Source organism: Mustelus asterias, chromosome 17, assembly GCF_964213995.1.
Source record: "Mustelus asterias chromosome 17, sMusAst1.hap1.1, whole genome shotgun sequence".
Taxonomy (NCBI): domain Eukaryota; kingdom Metazoa; phylum Chordata; class Chondrichthyes; order Carcharhiniformes; family Triakidae; genus Mustelus; species Mustelus asterias.
The window spans coordinates 57,352,163-57,371,921 of NC_135817.1; the positions used below are offsets into that span (position 1 = coordinate 57,352,163).

At 43.6% G+C, this 19,759-nt stretch overlaps 1 protein-coding gene across 2 annotated transcripts in view; it reads right to left on the bottom strand.

Annotated features, from left to right (window-relative positions):
* LOC144506516 (bromodomain and WD repeat-containing protein 1-like) overlaps positions 1–19,759 on the bottom strand; it is a 97,878-nt gene that overhangs the window by 52,364 nt on the left and 25,755 nt on the right. Inside the window, exons 12-15 of one of the 2 annotated variants that reach the window (XM_078232737.1) lie at positions 19,486–19,526; positions 15,156–15,254; positions 14,452–14,605; positions 5,192–5,326 (exon numbers count right to left, since the gene is read on the bottom strand). In XM_078232737.1, the coding sequence (XP_078088863.1) occupies positions 5,192–5,326; positions 14,452–14,605; positions 15,156–15,254; positions 19,486–19,526 (429 nt within the window). The remainder of the gene's footprint in view (positions 1–5,191; positions 5,327–14,451; positions 14,606–15,155; positions 15,255–19,485; positions 19,527–19,759) is intronic. The other variant, XR_013499919.1, reaches the window with a different exon arrangement.

Sequence of the window (19,759 nt, forward strand, 5' to 3'; positions counted from 1 at the left end):
CAGGCATGAACTAATTGCCATTACAGAGATGTAGCTGCAGGGTGACCAAGGCTGGGAACTGAAAGTTCAACGGCATTCTGCATTTAGGAAGCATGGGTAAAAAGTGAAAGGCAGTAGGATCTCACTTAATAAAGGATGGGATCAGTACATTATTGAGAGGGATTAGTAGATCAGAGATCTAAATATAGAATCATTTTGAATGGAGCTAAGAAACAGTAGTGGTAACGTAGGGCATAGTTTAAAATCAGGAAGTTAGAGGTGCTTGCAAAAAGGATAATGCAGCAACGTTCAACTCCTCCCAAATTATCTTTCCCATTTTTATTTATTTTGTTTTCAATATCAAGCTTTTCTTACCTACTACATCATGCCATAATGTCCATTCCTTTATATTCCTATGAAAGATCATGGGACATTTGTCTACATTTAAGGCCCTATACAAATATAAGCGGTCATCATCCCAGGGTCATCTGTACCTATTACTAGTGAAGAATATGTTTTTCAAAAAAAAATTCATTGATAGAATATGGGAGTTGCTAGGCCATCATTTATTGCCCATCCCCAGATGCCCTCGAGAAGGTAGTGGTATGCTGCCTTCTTGAATCGCTGCATAGAAACATAGAAGATAGGAGGAGGCCATTCGGCCCTTCAAGCCTGCTCCTTCATTCATCACAATCATGGTTGATCATTCAACTCAATAGCCTAATCCTGCTTTCTCCCCATAACCTTTGATCCCGTTCACCTCAAGTGCTATATCTAGCCGCCTCTTGAATACATTCAATATTTTGGCATCAACTACTTCCTGTGGTGATGAATTCCACAGGCTCACCACTCTTTGGGTAAAGAAATGTCTCCACATCTCCATCCTCAGACTGTGACCCCTGGATCTGGACTCCCCCACCATGCAGTCCATGTGTTGCATGAACCTCCACAATGCTATTAGGCAGAGGTTCCAGGATTTTGATCCAGCATCAGTGAAGGAACAGTGATGTGGGACTTTGAGGGGGACTTGCAGGTGGTGGTGCTCCCATGCATCTGCTGCCTCCGGGGTACAGTTTAGGGCCACTGTGCATGCACAGAGCTCCAGAACTGTCAAACTCCGGCGTGAACAGGCCTCGCCCCGCCACCCCGGGTTTTTAATGATATTCACGACTGGGACCACTTCAGTGCACAGATTCAGGTGAGAAGCTGAACTGTCAGAACAGTCAGGATAGAAACATAGAAAAACTACAGCACAATACAGGCCCTTCAGCCCACAAAGTTGTGCCGAACATGTCCCTACCTTAGCGATTACTAGGCTTACCTATAACCCTCTATCTTTCTAAGTTCCATGTACTTATCTAAAAGTCTCTTAAAAAACCCTATCGAATCGGCCTCCACCACTGTTGCTGGCAGCCCATTCCACGCACCCACCACCCTCCGAGTGAAAAATGTACCCCTGACATCTCCTCTGTACCTACTCCCCAGCACCTTAAACCTGTGTCCTCTTGTGGCAACCGTTTCAGCCCTGGGAAAAAGCCTCTGACTATCCATTCGATCAATATCACTCGACATCTTATATACCTCTATCAGGTCACCCCTCATCCTTTGTTTCTCCAAGGAGAAACGGCCGAGCTCACTCAACCTATCCTCATAAGGCATGCTCCCCAACCCAGGCAACATCCTTGTAAATCTCCTCTGCACCCTTTCTATGGCTTCCACATCCTTCCTGTAATGAGGCAACTAGAACTGAGCACAGTACTCCAAGTGTGGTCACTAAACTCAATTCCTCGATTGATGAAGGCCAGTGCACCATACGCCTTCTTAAACCACAGCCTCAATCTGCACAGTTGCTTTGAGCGTCCTATGAACTCGGACCCCAAGATCCTTCTGATCTTCCACTCTGCCAAGAGTCCTACCATTATTATATTCCGCCATCCTATTTGACCTGCCAAAATGAACCACCTCACACTTATCTGGGGTGAACTCCATCTGCCACTTCTCCACCCAGTCTTGCATCCTATCAATGTCTCGCTGCAACCTCTGACATCCCTCCACACTATCCACAACACCACCAACCTTTGTGTCATCAGCAAACTTACCAACCCATCCCTCCACTTCCTCATCCAGGTCATTTATAAAAATCACAAAGAGTAAGGGTCCCAGAACAGATCCCTGGGGCACTCCACTGGTGACCGACCTCCATGCAGAATATGACCCATCTATAACCACTCTTTGCCTTCTGTGGGCAAGCCAGTTCTGGATCCACAAAGCAATGTCCCCTTGGATCCCATGCCCCCTCACTTTCTCAATAAGTCTTGCATGGGGCACGCCTTGCCGAAGCCTTGCATGGGGCATGCCTTGCCGAAGTCCATATATACTACATCTACTGCTCTTCCTTCATCAATGTGTTTAGTCACATCCTCAAAAAATTCAATCAGGCTCGTAAGGCATGATCTGCCTTTGACAAAGCCATGCTGACTATTCTTAATCATATTATACCTCTCCAAATGTTCATAAATCCTGCCTCTCAGGATCTTCTCCATCAATTTACCAACCACTGAGGTTAGACTCACTGGTCTATAATTTCCAGGACTATCTCTACTCCCTTTCTTGAATAAAGGAACAACATCCGCAATCCTCCAATCCTCTGGAACCTCTCCAGTCTCCATTGATGATGCAAAGATCATCGCCAGAGGCTCAGCAATCTCTTCCCTCGCCTCCCACAGTAGCCTGGGGTACATCTCATCCGGTCCCGGCGACTTATCTAACTTGATGCTTTTCAAAAGCTCCAACACATCCTCTTTCTTAATATCTACATGCTCAAGCTTTTCAGTCCGCTGCAAGTCTGCACTACAACCACCATGATCCTTTTCCATAGTGAATACCGAAGTAAAGTATTCATTAAGTACCTCCGCTATTTCTTCCGGTTCCATACAAATTTTCCCACCATCACACTTGATAGGTCCTATTCTTTCACGTCTTATCCTCTTGCTCTTCACATACTTGTAGAATGCCTTGGGGTTTTCCTTAATCCTGCCTGCCAAGGCCTTCTCATGACCCCTTCTGGCTCTCCTAATTTCCTTCTCAAGATCCTTCCTATTAACCATATACTCTTCAAGATCTCTAACATTACCTAGCTCCCTCAACCTTTTGTGGGCTTTTCTTTTCTTCTTGACTAGATTCATTACAGCCTTTGTACACCACGGTTCCTGTAACCTACCATAACTTCCCTGTCTCATTGGAACGTTGCTATGCAGAACTCCAGACAAATATTCCCTGAAAATTTGCCACATTTCTTCCGTACATTTCCCTGAGAAAACCTCTTTCCAATTTAAGCCTCCAATTTCCTGCCTGATAGCCTCATAATTCCCCTTACTCCAATTAAACACTTTTCTAACTTGTCTGATCCTATCTCTCTCCAATGCTATTGTAAAGGAGATAGAATTATGATCACTATCTCCAAAATGCTCTCCCACTGAGAAATCTGACACCTGACCAGGTTCATTTCCCAATACCAAATCAAGTACAGCCTCTCCTCTTGTAGGCTTATCTACATACTGTGTCAAGAAACCCTCCTGAACACACCTAACAAACTCCTCCCCATCTACACCCCTTACTCTAGGGAGATCCAATCAATATTTGGGAAATTAAAATCTCCCATCACGACAACTCTTATTATTACACCTTCCCAGGATCCGTTTCCCCATCTGTTCCTCAACATCCCTGTTACTATTGGGCGGCCTATAGAAAACACCCAGTAAAGTTATTGACCCCTTCCTGTTCCTAACCTCCACCCACAGAGACTCCGTAGACAATCCCTCCATGGTGTCCATCTTTTCTGCAGCCATGACACTATCTCTGATCAACAGTGCACTCCCCCACCTCTTTTGCCTCCCTCCCTGTCCCTTCTGAAACCCGGCACTTGAAGTAACCAGTCCTGTCCGAGTCATCCAAGTCTCTGTAACGGCCACCACATCATATTTCCAAGTAGTAATCCACGCTCTAAGTTCATCCACTTTGTTCACAACACTTGCGTTAAAATAGATACATCTCAAACCTTCGGTCTGAGCACTCCCCTTCTCTATCACCTGCCTATCCTCCCGCGCACACTGTCGACAAGCTTTCTCTATTTGTGAGCTAACCTCCTCTCTCCCAGTCACTTCAATTTGATTCCCACCCCAACCATTCTAGTTTAAACTCTCCCCAGTAGCCTTAGCAAACCTCCCCGCCAGGATATTGGTCCCCCTGGGATTCAAGTGCAACCTGTCCTTATTGTACAGGTCACACCTGCCCCAAAAGAGGCCCCAATGATCCAGAAACCTGAATCCCTGCCCCCTGCTCCAATCCCTCAGCCATGCATTTATCCTTCACCTCATTCCATTCTTACTCTCACTGTCGCGTGGCACAGGCAGTAACCCCGAGATTACTACCTTTGCGGTCCTTCTTCTCAACTCCCTTCCCAACTCCCTATATTCTCCTTTCAGGACCTCTTCCCTTTTCCTACCTATGTCATTGGTACCAAAATGTACCACGACCTCTGGCTCTTCGTCCTCCCACTTCAGGATATCTTGGACGCAATCAGAAACATCCCAGATCCTGGCACCAGGGAGGCAAACTACCATCCGAGTTTCTTGACCCCGTCCACAGAATCGCCTGTCCGACCCCCTCACTATAGAGTCCCCTATCACTACTGCCTTCCTCCTCCTTTCCCTACCCTTGAGATACAGGGCCGGACTCTGTGCCAGAGGCACGGCCACTGTTGCTTCCCCCAGGTAGGCTGTCCCCTCCAACAGCACTCAAACAGGAGTACTTATTGTTAAGGGGCACAGCCACTGGGGTACTCTCTAGCACCCGACCTTTCCCCTTCCCCTTCCTAACCGCGACCCACTTGTCTGCCTCCCGTGGCCCCGGTGTGACCACCTGCCTATAACTCCTCTCTATCACCCCCTCATTCTCCCTGACCAGATGAAGGTCATCGAGCTGCAGCTCCAGCTCCCTAACGCGGTCCTTTAGGAGCTGCAGCTCGACACACCTGGCGCAGATTTAGAACAGTCAGGATTTAGAACAGTTTTCCCGCCAATTCAGCACTTTTGGGAGAATCGCCCCCAAAGATTCTACCTGATAGACACAAGAATTCTATATGGAACGGTTCAAGGTTTTCCAAATGAAAGAGATGCTGAACCGAGTCCCTGTATCTGCTTTGTACACTTACCATGTTAAAGTAATGGTGAGATTTTGTGCCTTTAGTAATATCCCAAATAAAGATATTGCCATCATGGCCAGCAGACAAAATAATTCTCGAGTCAAATGGATGTGGCTCCAAAACAAACACTTCATCTTCATGACCCTAAAATTTTAACAAAGATTTATCAGATTATAACACCATTTAAAATGAAATTATACAATTATACAATTTATGACTGACAGGTTTTCACACCATCTATACATTTGAAAAAGGTAGGGCTGCCAACTCTGATTAAATGCATTCCTATAGGATTCATCACCATGACTTGCCCTCACTCCAGCCATCAGTCAACCAACACATCCTGTATCCTCAGACTGTGACCCCTGGTTCTGGACACCCCTATCATGCAGTCCATGTGTTGCATGACCCTCCACAATGCTATTAGGCAGAGGTTCCAGGATTTTGATCCAGCATCAGTGAAGGAACGGCAATATAGTTCCATGTCAGGGTGGTGCGAGACTTTGAGGGGAACTTGCAGGTGGTGGTGCCCCCATGCATCTGCTGCCCTTGTCCTTCCAGGTGGTAGAGTCGCAGGTTTGTAAAGTGCGTGAAAGAAGATAGCACCTGTCAAATTCTGATGGCAAGTTTCAAAATAGATACCTGTAGGAGATTGTCACTAGAAAGTCAATGTTTTGACATACTGCCTTCTAATGTCAATTGGAAAGCAAAAAGACTCATTCCCAATTGGGTGATGCTTGACTGTCAGCGAAATTGCCTTCCTTTCCTATTTTTATATCTGGTAAAGAGAAATGTTCAAAGAAAATGGCAAAAAACAATCTTTTTTAACATCCTCCCAGATTGCAGACTGTCAGCAGTGCCCTGGAGGATTGGCAACCCTGAGGCCCTGTGACGCATCTTATCTGAAGAAGTTCTTCTTCTCCCACCATCCAGATTACAATTGTTCAAACGATTTCAGGATTCAGGTATCAGCAATATCTTTTGATTGTACTTTAACAACTTGCAGTTGTTGAATGAATTGCATTCGTGTTTACAACTGGATTAGACAACGGACTGTTCACAAGTTGATTTTCTCTGCATTACAAATGGCCTTTACGTAGCCACAAGTTTAAATTCAACCCAAAGTACGAGCATGTTTATTTCATAACTAATATCCAATTTTGCTGACTCCGATTCAGTCAGCAAGGTTTAGAACTCATTCTAACTATTATCATAGAAACCCTACAGTGCAGAAACAGGCCATTCGGCCCATCAAGTCTGCACCGACCACAATCCCACCCAGGCCCTACTCCCATATCCCTACACATATTACCCGCTAATCCCTCTAACCTACGCATCTCCAGACACTAAGGGGCAATTTTAGCATGGCCAATCAACCTAACCCGCACATCTTTGGACTGTGGGAGGAAACCGGAGCACCCGGAGGAAACCCACGCAGACACGAGGAGAATGTGCAAACTCCACACAGACAGTGACCCAAGCCGGGAATCGAACCCAGGACCCTGGAGCTGTGAAGCAGCAGTGCTAACCACTGTGCTACCGTGCCGCCCTCATAGCATATTATAATATGCTATGCATAACTGTCACAATACACCCATCATCTCATAGAAGCAGATCCACTTGCACAGGGTAAACGGAAGAAAAGGAAATGTCAAAATGTGTACAAACACAGATGTTTTGATGAAATTAAAAATACGAGTATTCATAAAATTCTTGCTGCTTGATTCTTCAAAGTAGCAAAATGGAGAAGAATTTCTCCAGGTGGTCAGTGTGGCATAGCCTTTCTAAAATCACCACGGCAATGTAAAGGCAGCTTTTTAAATGTATATAGAGGTTATACGATGCCACTCCAATTAGAGCACCATTTTATTTGAGTTGTCTCAACATTTTTACACATCTTTCGTAAATACGCCCAAAACATTTATGCCTGAATTAGTAATACATCTTTTTAAATCTTATGTTGCAATATTTAAGGGAGAAATTTTATGTAAATTCAGATTTTAACTCAATGGGAAAAGTAAAGAAGAATCTGGTTTATAATGCAAGTAGGAGGAGAGTTTTTATTGGGGAGGGAAGAGACTAAGCTTTTAAACGACAGCTTCCACTTATTTGGGTTTGCTCAGGGTTAACTTCAAACTGATCCCTATAACTGCCTCCGCTAAAAACTTTCCTCGGTGATCCCCACAGTAAATACAAGCTCTCTTTTCATACTACTTTCTGTATTCTTTGTTCATTTCTGATTTCATCCTGCATTTTCTTTAACCCAAAGACAGAAAATAAGAAAAAGAGTTGCACCTGAGTAGCACCTTTTGCAACCTCAGGACACACAAGTACCTTTGAAGCTTGATCACGGTCATAAAGCAAGAAATGTGGCAGTTAGTTTGCACATCCCTAACTGCCCTCGAGAAGCTGACGGTGAGCCGCCTTCCTTAATTACTGAAGTCCACCTAGTGCGGGGACATCCCATAGTGCTGTTGAGAAGTTTCAGGCTTTTGACCTAGCAACAGTAAAGCAGCAGTGATTTAGTTCCAAGTCAGGATGTTGTGTGGCTTGAAGGAGAACTTGGCAGGTGTTTGTGTTCCTGTGCATTCACTACCCTTGCCCTTCTCAGTGGTAGAGGTCAGAGATTTGCAAGGTGCTGTTGAAGAAAGCTTGACGAGTTGCTGCATTACATCTTGTAGATGTCACACTGTTGCCACTGTGCATTGGTGGTGCAGAAAGTGAATGTCAGAGGTGGTTAATGGGGTGATGACCAAGCTGGCTTCCTAGTCCTAGATGGTGTCAGGGTTCTTGAGTGCACTCATTCAGGCAACTGGAGAGAATTCCTTCAAACTCCCAACTTGTGACATATAGATTGTCAGCAGGCTTTGGAATGTCAGGCAGTGAGTTAGTTAGCAGAGGATTCCCAGCCTCTGATCTGCTCTTCTGCCAGAGTATTTGTATGGCTGGCCCAGTAAAGTTAATGGTAATGTCTAGATGTTGATGGTGGGAATTTGGTGATGGTCATGTCTTTGACTATCACAGGAAGATGGTCAGTTCATCGCGTTATGGAGATGGTCATTGCCTGCAACTCGTGTGGCACGAACATTACTTGCCACTTACCGGCCCAAATCCGAATGTTGTCCAGGTCTTGGTGCACACAGACACAAACTGCTTCAGTGCCTGAGGAGTCTGGAATGTACTGAACAATCATCAGTGAATATCCTCACTTCTGATGAATGCAAAGTCAGTGATGAAGCAGCTACATGATGATGAAACACCTAAAACAATTCCCTGGGGCCAAGGTGACTGACCTCCAATAATCACAATCGTCTTCCTTTGTGTTGGGTATTATTCCAACCACTGGCGAGTTTTCCCCAATTCCTACGGATTTCTTTTTTGCTGGGGCCTCACTTCGTCAAATGCTGCCTTGATGTCAACGGGAGTCACACTAACCTCTTGGTTCAACTCTTTTTTTTTTCACACGATTGGTCTAAGGATGTAATGAGATCAGAAGCCATGTAGCCCAAGCAGAACTCAAACTGATCATTGGTGAGCAGGTTATTGTTCTCCAAGTTGCCGCATGATAGTACTGTCGATGACATCTTCCACCACTTTGCTGATGAGTGACAGTAGAGTGATCGGCTGGTAATTGGCTGGATTGGATTTATCCTGGGTTTTGTGGACAGGACATACCTGAACAATTTTCCACATGGTTAGGTAGATGTCAATGCAACCAGCTTAACTCAGGTGTGGCTTTTTCTGGAGTACAAGTCTTCAGAGCTACTGCCAGGACATTGCCAGAGTCCACAGCCTTTGCTGCATCTAGTGCCTTCAGCCATTTCTTGATATCACAAGAGTGAAACAAATCAAATGTTGGGGACCTCCGAAGGAGGCAGAGATGGATCATCGGCCACAGCTTTTAAAGGGAGAGAAATTCCGATAAGAGCAGGTGCTGCACATGTTTGTGGAAGAGCAGCATGAGTGAACTACTCCGCAACAAGAGAGAACGCGTTCCAAGGTTCTCTGGCACTAGATGAGATAACTTGTTGCAGGCAGCAGAGAAGGGAGGTACTCTATCCCCTCAGGTCCAGGAGGCCTTCTGCAAAGCTGTGCAAAGGCTCTGGTAGCAGATAGCCGTTGCAGCCAATGCAAGTAACAGACCCAAGGTATCTGGATGCAGTGCCAAGAGATGTTCAAATGACCTCATGAATAATCAAGGTCAGTGAATGCATCCTCAAATACCATATCATACCTAGTGTACCACGAGACTCCCAATGCTCAAATACCACAATCCCAATCACCTGCCAACAACTAATGAATCACGACTCCAACTCAACATTTATAACTAGCACAGGTACATTACCCAAACATAATGGCATCACATTCATTGTACACTTCCCTCTCTCCTATAGGAGAATGTTGCACAACCTACAGTCCTTAAAGAACAGGCGCTACAGGTTGTCTGACTGTGAGAAGAACTATTCTGATCCAATTGGTTAGCCATTGCTCACCTTAAGTCAGGCAGCCCCCAACTAGTAAGGTGCCATGGACTATGATCCATCTGCTTCAATGACGCTGGGAGTTTAAGAGTCAGTGCTCAACAAGTGGACCAAATCCATCACACCAAGAAAATAAAAACAAGCTAAAAGATGTCAACTCTTCAATTGGCAAGCCGGAACACAAGGACCATTTGCACAGGCTTGACAGACGACTTGCAGTTAGTAAATGATGCACGCAAGAAAGTTGTGATCAAACTGGAACTTTATAAACAGTGACACAACTTTCCTACAAGAAGAAAAGCTCACTGCAAAAAAACATGCGTTCACCGAGCAGGGGAAGAGTTCAGAGGAACCATGAAAGTGGGATATAGGCTTTGTTATAAGGAACTCACTACTCTCAATAATAGAACTGGCTACAAATGGTTCAGAATGTCTCTCCACTACTTCTCAACTCAAATGGGGCCAGTTAACCTTATGAATATCTATGCTCCACTACAGAGTCAAAAGATTAGTTTTATGAAGCACTTAATATGGCTAACAGAATCCCCAAGTCAGAACCTCTTTAGCTACTGGGGGCTTTCAACACAAGAGTGGACATGGATCACAAGGCACGGCCCTCCTGCCTCTGGGAAAGAAATTAAAACAGACAGACTGAGCTTTGCTGGTGCTACAAGCTGTGTATAACTGAAACCTTCTTTCAGAACAAGTCATGCCATAAGATGTCCTGGAGACACCCAAGATCAGGGCACTCGCATCAAATGGACTGGATCGTCACCAGATTTAATTCTCCCAACAGCATTCCCATCACATGCAGATACCACAACATTGACCCACTCCCCGGTGTGCACCAAGGTTATGATGAAACCTTTGAAGCCTTTCTTTCAAAGCAGAAATGTCGTCCTTTTACGAATGTCAGACATTCTACCTACCCAGATAAAAAGCAACAATTCCCACATTCTGACTGAACAGGAGCTCTCCATCATTCCCACACACAGCGCAAAAGCAAAATGGAACATACCCCAAGGCACCACTTACGATGTCACATGGTCAGCATATGGGAAGCAAGAGCAGAAAAATGCTGACAGGCTCCAGGCCAACCCCACTGTGACGGAACCTGTCATTCTTATGCCAACCGGTCTGCTTCAATTATAAGACTCTGAATGCACTAAGAAGAGTGCACCAAGATCGGAGTAAAGTCCAACAGACTGCTAGGCAGTGCCCCAATGACCACTGATTACAACTTTGCCAGAATCTTCAGAATATATGAAGGAATCAAAAAGGCAACAGGTCCATTAGCAAAGAAAACAGCACAAATGACAAAGGCAGGGAAAGTCACCTCAACTGCAATTAATAGAGGAGATATGTGGAATACTAACTGGAGTTGTGTCCTAGGGAGAACCCTTGCCGAGGAAGTTCTAGACACCATAGAAACCCAGGATATTGAACCAAAGTGCAGGCGCTTATCAAAGCTATTGATTCGTTCGCCATGGGCAAAGTTCCAAGTGCTGATGCTCTCCTGCCTGAATTCTAAGCAGGGCAAACCAGCAGTCCTGCAGCATCGGCACAAACTTCTATCTTTACTGGAGGGAGGGGCAGGGCCCCAGGATATGTTTGATGCAAAAATTGTGGCCCTGCACAGGAACAAGGGCACCACAGTGATTGCAGTAACTATTGAGGTATCGCCCTGCCAAACATTGCGCGAAACAGATTTGCCAGTGTTGTTTTTGACAGACTGCCACTCCCGACTGAACACATCTACTCAAAAATCCCAGGGTGGTTTCAGAACTGGAAGATCTACAATTAACATGATCTTTGCAGTTATTGCAGAAGAAAGAGAAATGCTGTGTATAAAGGAAATCACTATATATCGCCTTCATCAATTTCACCAAGGTACACGAACATATAAACAGAGGCAGTCTATCTAAGCTGCTGGAGAAAAGTGGCTGCCTGCCAAAGCTGCTCAAATGTGATCTGCTCCTTCCACGACAACGTGATGGGTATCGTCAGCTATGACAGGACAACATTGGGGAGACAGTGAAATAGTGGTAATGTCACTATGATAGCAATCTAGGGGTTCAGACTAATGTCCTGGGAATATGGGCTCATATCCCATCATGTCTGCTGGTGGAATCTTTAGTCACTGAGAAGGTATGTCATTTGGGACAAGATGAGGAGGAATTTCTTCAGAGGATGATAACTTTTCGGAATTCTCTATCCGAGAGTTGTGGTGGCACAGTGATTTAGTCTGTTCAAAGCAGTGATCAATAGATTTCTAGATATCAAGAGGTATGTGATAACATGGGATGGAGTTGAGGTAGATCAGCCATGATTTAATTGACTAATGGAGCAGGCTACAAGGACCAGATAGCCTACTCCTATTTCCGACATCAGAACCCTTTCAGATGAGTGGAGTCAAGCATGGTTGTGCTGTGGTACCAACACTCTCTGGCATATTCTTCTCTTCGATGCTGTCATTTGCCTTCAGGTCATCTACAGAAAATGTCTACTTGCACTTGTAACAGCACTGACAGAAAGCTGCTCAACATTGCTCGCGGGTCCAAGACAAAAGTGCACCAAATCACCATCAGCGAGTTGCTGTATGCTAACAATGCCACAGCAGCATTCCATAGCGAAGGATATCTGGAGTGGCAAATGGACAGACACTCTCAGTAAAGCAATGTCTTCTTAATGCTGATGGTCAAAGTAATGACATGGTCCACAACATTGCCATATTGTCATTTATCAGCATTCATAATATGACACTGGAGGCTATTATAGTTTTGACTATCTATGCCCTACAATCACCAACAATCTGTTACCTGATGCTGAAATTAACACACATCGCAAAAGTGGAGTACAAGAGTGCATGGAAAACCAGAAACCCGACCAAGTGCACCAAACCGAAAGTCTGCCAAGCCTACATCCTCAACACACTCATCTACAGTATTGAGACTTGGACAACATATGCAAGGCATGAGAAAAGAGTGAACAGCATCCACCTTTGCTGAATCAGATGTATCCTCGACATCTCTTAGTAGGACTATATCATCAACTCAAGAAATCCTGGAGCGTGTGAATTCCATCTGCATACTCTTGCATCTGCAGTATCAGATGGATGATGAGCATATTACCCAAAAGCCTTTTGTATAGTGAACTGGTCACTGAAACTGCTTTTTTTTTGGGAGGCGGAGGGGGGCACCTACAACTCTGTTTAAATTTTACATTATACCCCATTACACCCAGACAGTGACAAATGAGTTACTTTCTGCAACTATAATCAGGCGTGATACCGCTATCTAGGTGGTTATATACTCAGTGTCACTGAATAATTCATGCTTGAAAGTGAAAGATCAACCCAGCAAATCAATGATAAGAGTTCTAACTATCAATTGGAATACAAACAAAAATCCTCTTCTTTTCAGGCCAATCTCTTGTATGCTTTGCCCACCATCAAAGTGAATGATGGGATCAGAAAGGAAATAAACTTAAATTTTGAAGAAACAGAGGGAAAAAAAGCTACAGAATGAATACATTAGATTGGAAACAAAGCAAAAGGAGAGAGAAAATGTAGAAGAAAAGAATGGGACAGGAAAAGAGAAACAGCGTAGAGTTAATTGCTTTTTGTATTTTACTTCAATGTAAATGATTAATTCTATTCGCATAGGATTATCACAACACACAAGTAGCCTTCCACAATGGAGATTCGAGTAAAGATACTTACACCATTTATTGTGACAATATTCAAGTTCGCACAGATAAGACAACTTCAAGCACACCCATGTTACGTAACACTTCTGCTCTTCAGTCATTGAACACAGGTTCTGTTTTTTTGTCAATATCATAAATTGGATCATGGCACATTCCTATTCTTGGTCAATGAATCTGAACCAGCCACAAGAAAATGACCAAATCCAATTTTCCCTCCCCATGGAGGGAGAAAGCCGATTTCCACACACGAACCACCTAAAAGCACAGCCAAGATTGTGACCTACGTGCATGCTGACATTCGATCTATTATTAGCTGCACTAGCAAGAACAAAAACAGAAAATGCTGGGAAATCTCAGCAGGTCTGACAGCATCTGTGGGGAAAGAATAGAGCCAATGTTGAGGCTAGATGACCCTTCATTCCAGCATCCGCACTATTTTGCTTTCATCCTAGCAAGCAAGAGCATTCTTTCTGGCTGCATCTCAGCTTGGTATGGTTCCTGCTCTGTCCAAGACCGCAGAAAACTACAAAGGGTCATGAACGAAGCCGAGTTCATCACGCAAGCCCGCCAACCATCCACTGACTGTCTACACTTCCCGCTATCTCGGAAAAGCAGCCAACATAATCAAGGACCCCAGATATACTCTCTTCCAGCTTCTTCCGTTGGGAAAAGTACACAAAAATCTGAGGACACATACCAACCAATTCTTCCCTGCCATCAGCCTTTTGAATGGACCTACCTTGTATTAAGTTGATCTTTCTCTAAACCCTAGCTATGACTGTGACACTACATTCTGCACTCTCTCCTTTCCTTCTCTATGTACAGTATGTTTTGTCTGTCTAGTGTGCAAGAAGCAACACTTTTCACTGTATACTAATATATGTGACAATAATAAATTAAGTCAGTCTCGGATCTTAAACTGTAAGGCAAAGCTGAAATTCACAAAAGCTAAGGGAACAAAACAGGACATATAGGCTTCTTTAATTTCAAAGCCTCACAAAATGCATCACAACATTAAATCATTCCATTCTGTGATGCAATTTTATATCATAACCATGCCTCTGTCAGTCGACTACTTACCATTAGAATGTGCAGCAACCGCCCAGTGTATGAATTCCACACCTTTAAAGTATGGTTATTCACAGCAGTGATGACATTGTTGTCATGACGGTCCCATGCAACCATTGTCACTTTAAGTTTTGTGACCTTATCATCCCCTGGACAGGAGTTGGTTCTAAAAATAAAGATAATGACCGCCAGTTGCACAATAAGTAAAAAATAAAACATTTTGGGACACCAGCAATACACAATGACCAAGAAGACAGGTGTTGGAAGTAGAAATATTAAATTCTGAAATACATTATCTGACGTTAATAAACCTTCTGTTTTTCCATAATTTCATGATCTGTACAATATGTGTAACAAACCACTTATCATAGTATCTATATTTCCAGACGTCATCAAGAATCCAATCAAATCTGTTACATCAAGTGAACAGTTTGTTCAAGTTTGAGATCGTTACAGATATCAGAAAGACAATTTGCCTCTGTTTCTTCTGTTTTCTGCTACTTTCCTTTTGTTCTTCATACTTACTTGTAAAATATCTTCAAAGTTTCATCAAGTACACCAGTGTTAAGCCCAATACATCAAAACTGAACTTCACAGCACAGTTAAATTGTGTGCAACATACAAAGCTAAAATTCTGGATGCTTTTGGCTAAGTATTTCACAACCACTTGCACATAAATTAACAACAACTGTGGACTGAGAAACTCCAAAACTTACCCTGGCAATTGAGCACCCATGTCCAGCAAGATATTTTTCCACTCCTGATACTGGTATTGCCAGATCCGTGCTGTTCCATCTCTACTCCCACTGACCAATCTATTTAATATAAAAAGACTAACATCAATATCTATAGGATTACTCGGTTGCATAGATTGGATTTTTTTTTTAAGTCATTCTTTGATAATGCATCTTATAAAGTTTAGGGATTGCAATCCTGGGCTACTAGTCTATTTCCACAGAAAAGTTAAACAACTCCAAAATGAGAAAAGTACACAAAACGCTCGTAGAATACAAAAGAATCACAGGAACTAAAAATATCAATGACAGTGAAATTAGGGACTGAAGGAGACAATGGGTGGTATTACTGCCCAATATCAGTTTAATAGGGCAACTAACCACTTCAAATTAAAATAATCAGCTACTAATTATATTTTGAAATAAAACCCATACACAATTATATATTATAATTTCACAATTAAATTAACTATTACTTAACAATCTAAAGCAGAGTAGTTTATTTTAAATCTACTATTTGAAATGGAGAGTGGCAAAGTCCCCTCTGAATGATAAGCTTGTAAAGAAAGGAATTTTATACATGTTTTTTATGGAACAATTGATAAGGCTGCAGGATAGGCATGTGCCTGTAAAAAGGAAAGATAGGAAAGGTAGGATTCGAGAGCCGTGGATAACCAGGGAAATTGAGGATCTGATTAAAATGAAAAGGGAGGCGTAGGTTAAGTCCAGGCAACTGAAAACAGATGGAGCTCTGGAGGAATACAGAGAGAGTAGGAAAGAACTCAAACGGGGAGTTAGAAGGGCAAAAAGAGGTCACGAGATGTTCTTGGCAGGCAGGATTAAGGAGAATCCTAAGGCATTCTATTCATACGTTAGGAACAAAAGAGTTGTCAGGGAGAAAATCGGACCTCTCAGGGACAAAGGAGGGGAATTATGCTTAGAACCCAAGGGAATAGGGGAGATCCTAAATGAATACTTTGCATCGGTATTCACGAAGGAGAGGGACGTGTTAACCGGGAGTGTCTCGGAGGGAGGTGTTGACCCGTTAGAGAAAATCTCCATTACAAGGGAGGAAGTGTTAGGGTTTTTAGGGAACATTAAAACTGACAAAGCCCCAGGGCCTGATGGCATCTATCCTAGACTGCTCAGGGAGACGAGAGATGAAATTGCTGGGCCTCTAACGGAAATCTTTGTCGCTTCTTTGGACACGGGTGAGGTCCCTGAGGATTGGAGGATAGCGAATGTGGTCCCGTTGCTTAAGAAGGGTAGCAGGGATAGCCCGGGAAATTATAGGCCGTGAGCTTGACGTCCGTGGTAGGGAAGTTGTTGGAGAGGATTCTTAGAGACAGGATGTATGTGCATTTAGAACGGAACAATCTCATTAGTGACAGACAGCGTGGTTTTGTAAGTGGGAGGTCGTGCCTTACAAATTTGGAGGAGTTTTTTGAGGAAGTGCCAAAAACAGTTGACGAAGGAAGGGCCGCGGACGTTGTCTATATGGATTTCAGTAAGGCATTTGACAAAGTCCCACATGGCAGGTTGGTTAAGGTGGTTAAGGCTCATGGGATACAAGGAGAAGTGGCTAGATGGGTGGAGAACTGGCTTGGCCAAAGGAAGAAGTTTAACAACACCAGGTTAAAGTCCAACAGGTTTATTTGGTAGCAAAAGCCACACAAGCTTTCGGAGCTCTAAGCCCCTTCTTCAGGTGAGTGGGAATTCTGTTCACAAACAGAGCATATAAAGACACAGACTCAATTTACATGAATAATGGTTGGAATGCGAATACTTACAACTAATCAAGTCTTTAAGAAACAAAACAATGTGAGTGGAGAGAGCATCAAGACAGGCTAAAAAGATGTGTATTGTCTCCAGACAAGACAGCCAGTGAAACTCTGCAGGTCCACGCAACTGTGGGAGTTACAAATAGTGTGACATGAACCCAATATCCCGGTTGAGGCCGTCCTCGTGCCATCATCTCACGTGAGAACACCATCCACCAGGTACACGGTACATACTCTTGCAATTCGGCCAACATTGTCTACCTGATACGCTGCAAGAAAGGATGTCCCGAGGCATGGTACATTGGGGAAACTATGCAGACGCTGTGACAACGGATGAATGAACACCGCTCGACAATCACCAGGCAAGACTGTTCTCTTCCTGTTGGGGAGCACTTCAGCGGTCACGGGCATTCGGCCTCTGATATTCGGGTAAGCGTTCTCCAAGGCGGCCTTCGCGACACACGACAGCGCAGAGTCGCTGAGCAGAAACTGATAGCCAAGTTCCGCACACACGAGGACAGCCTCAACCGGGATATTGGGTTCATGTCACACTATTTGTAACTCCCACAGTTGCGTGGACCTGCAGAGTTTCACTGGCTGCCTTGTCTGGAGACAATACACATCTTTTTAGCCTGTCTTGATGCTCTCTCCACTCACATTGTTTTGTTTCTTAAAGACTTGATTAGTTGTAAGTATTCGCATTCCAACCATTATTCATGTAAATTGAGTCTGTGTCTTTATATGCTCTGTTTGTGAACAGAATTCCCACTCACCTGAAGAAGGGGCTTAGAGCTCCGAAAGCTTGTGTGGCTTTTGCTACCAAATAAACCTGTTGGACTTTAACCTGGTGTTGTTAAACTTCTTACTGTGTTTACCCCAGTCCAACGCCAGCATCTCCACATCTTGGCCAAAGGAGACAGAGGGTAGCGGTCGAAGCGTCTTTTTCCGGCTGGAGGTCTGTGACCAGTGGTGTTCCGCAGGGCTCTGTGCTGGGACCTCTGCTATTTGTGATATATATATATATATACATATATATACATATATATACACATATATATATATAAATGATTTGGAAGAAGGTGTAACTGGTGTTATCAGCAAGGTTGCGAATGACACAAAGATGGCTGGACTTGCGGATAGCGATGAGCATTGTCGGGCAATACTGCAGGATATAGATAGGCTGGAAAATTGGGCGGAGAGATGGCAGATGGAATTTAATCCAGATAAATGCGAAGTGATGCATTTTGGAAGAAATAATGTAGGGAGGAGTTATACAATAAATGGCAGAGCCATCAAGAGTGTAGTCCACAAATCCTTGAAAGTGGCAACACAGGTGGAGAAGGTGGTGAAGAAGGCATATGGTATGCTTGCCTTTATACGACAGGGTATAGAGTATAAAAGCTGGAGTCTGATGATGCAGCTGTATAGAACGCTGGTTAGGCCACATTTGGAGTTCTGCATCCAGTTCTGGTCGCCGCACTACCAGAAGGATGTGGAGGCGTTAGAGAGAGTGCAGAGGAGGTTTACCAGGATGTTGCCTGGCATGGAGGGTCTTAGCTATGAGGAGAGATTGGGTAAACTGGGCTTGTTCTCCCTGGAAAGACGGAAATGAGGGGAGATCTAATAGAGGTGTACAAGATTATGAAGGGGATTGGATAGGGTGGACGGTGGAAAGCTTTTTCCCAGATCAGAAGGGACGATCACACGGGGTCACGGGCTCAAGGTGAGAGGGGCGAAGTATAACTCAGATATTAGAGAGATGTTTTTTACAAAGAGGGTGGTGGGGGCCTGGAATGCGCTGCCAAGTAGGGTGGTGGAGGCAGACACGCTGACATCGTTTAAGACTTACCTGGATAGTCACATGAGCAGCCTGGGAATGGAGGGATACAAACGATTGGTCTAGTTGGACCAAGGAGCGGCACAGGCTTGGAGGGCCGAAGGGCCTGTTTCCTGTGCTCTACTGTTCTTTGTATATTCAAATTGGGACATTTCTAATCAAATGTTAAGACCGTTGCAATGACATGGTGATACTATTTCAAGTTTAGCCAACGCGGTTTCAAGATTAAACGGGTCTTCAATTTTAATTTACTTTCGATACTTTTATTAGTACCATTTTCTTAAAAGGAAGTATTAATTTGGACATTCATACACAGATGGCAGCTCTGGTGCATGTTTCTAAACTGCAGCAGAACTTGACCACAAAACCCATGAATGACAGATTCACTCATAGGATAAAAATTATTTACCGCAACTGTCAAATTTAACTTTCCCTTTATGCAGCATTTTCCCTCACCTATACAAGTCTGAAGACCCATCTATGATGAATGGTTTCAGCCAGCATTTAACACAATTGTCAATAATTCGAAGTTGACAGATGTTTATTGCTGAAACAGTTAACGCAATGGCAATGTCAAATTATGAACAATCAATAAATCATTTACATGCATATATTGGCATTCCCCTAGAAGAATTATACAAAGTTGTGAAATAAATGGTAAATTCATAATGATAATCGTAAGTAAAATATTTACCTATCACCATTGTTGGAGAACTGAATACTGTCTACTTTGTCCTGAAAGGGTGAAAATAAATATGAATTTAAGGAAGTACTACCGCAGTATGCAAATAATTCTCCTCTTACTCAGTGCAGAACATTCACTCAGATAAAAGCAGAACATTCACTGCTGTATATCATCACTATACCCAGGAACACCCAAACAAGTCAATAAGGATTAAAAAATGCAAGACTACTAAAAAGTAAAAACAAAGACATGCTAGAAATATGAGTTTCTCAATATGCGACCA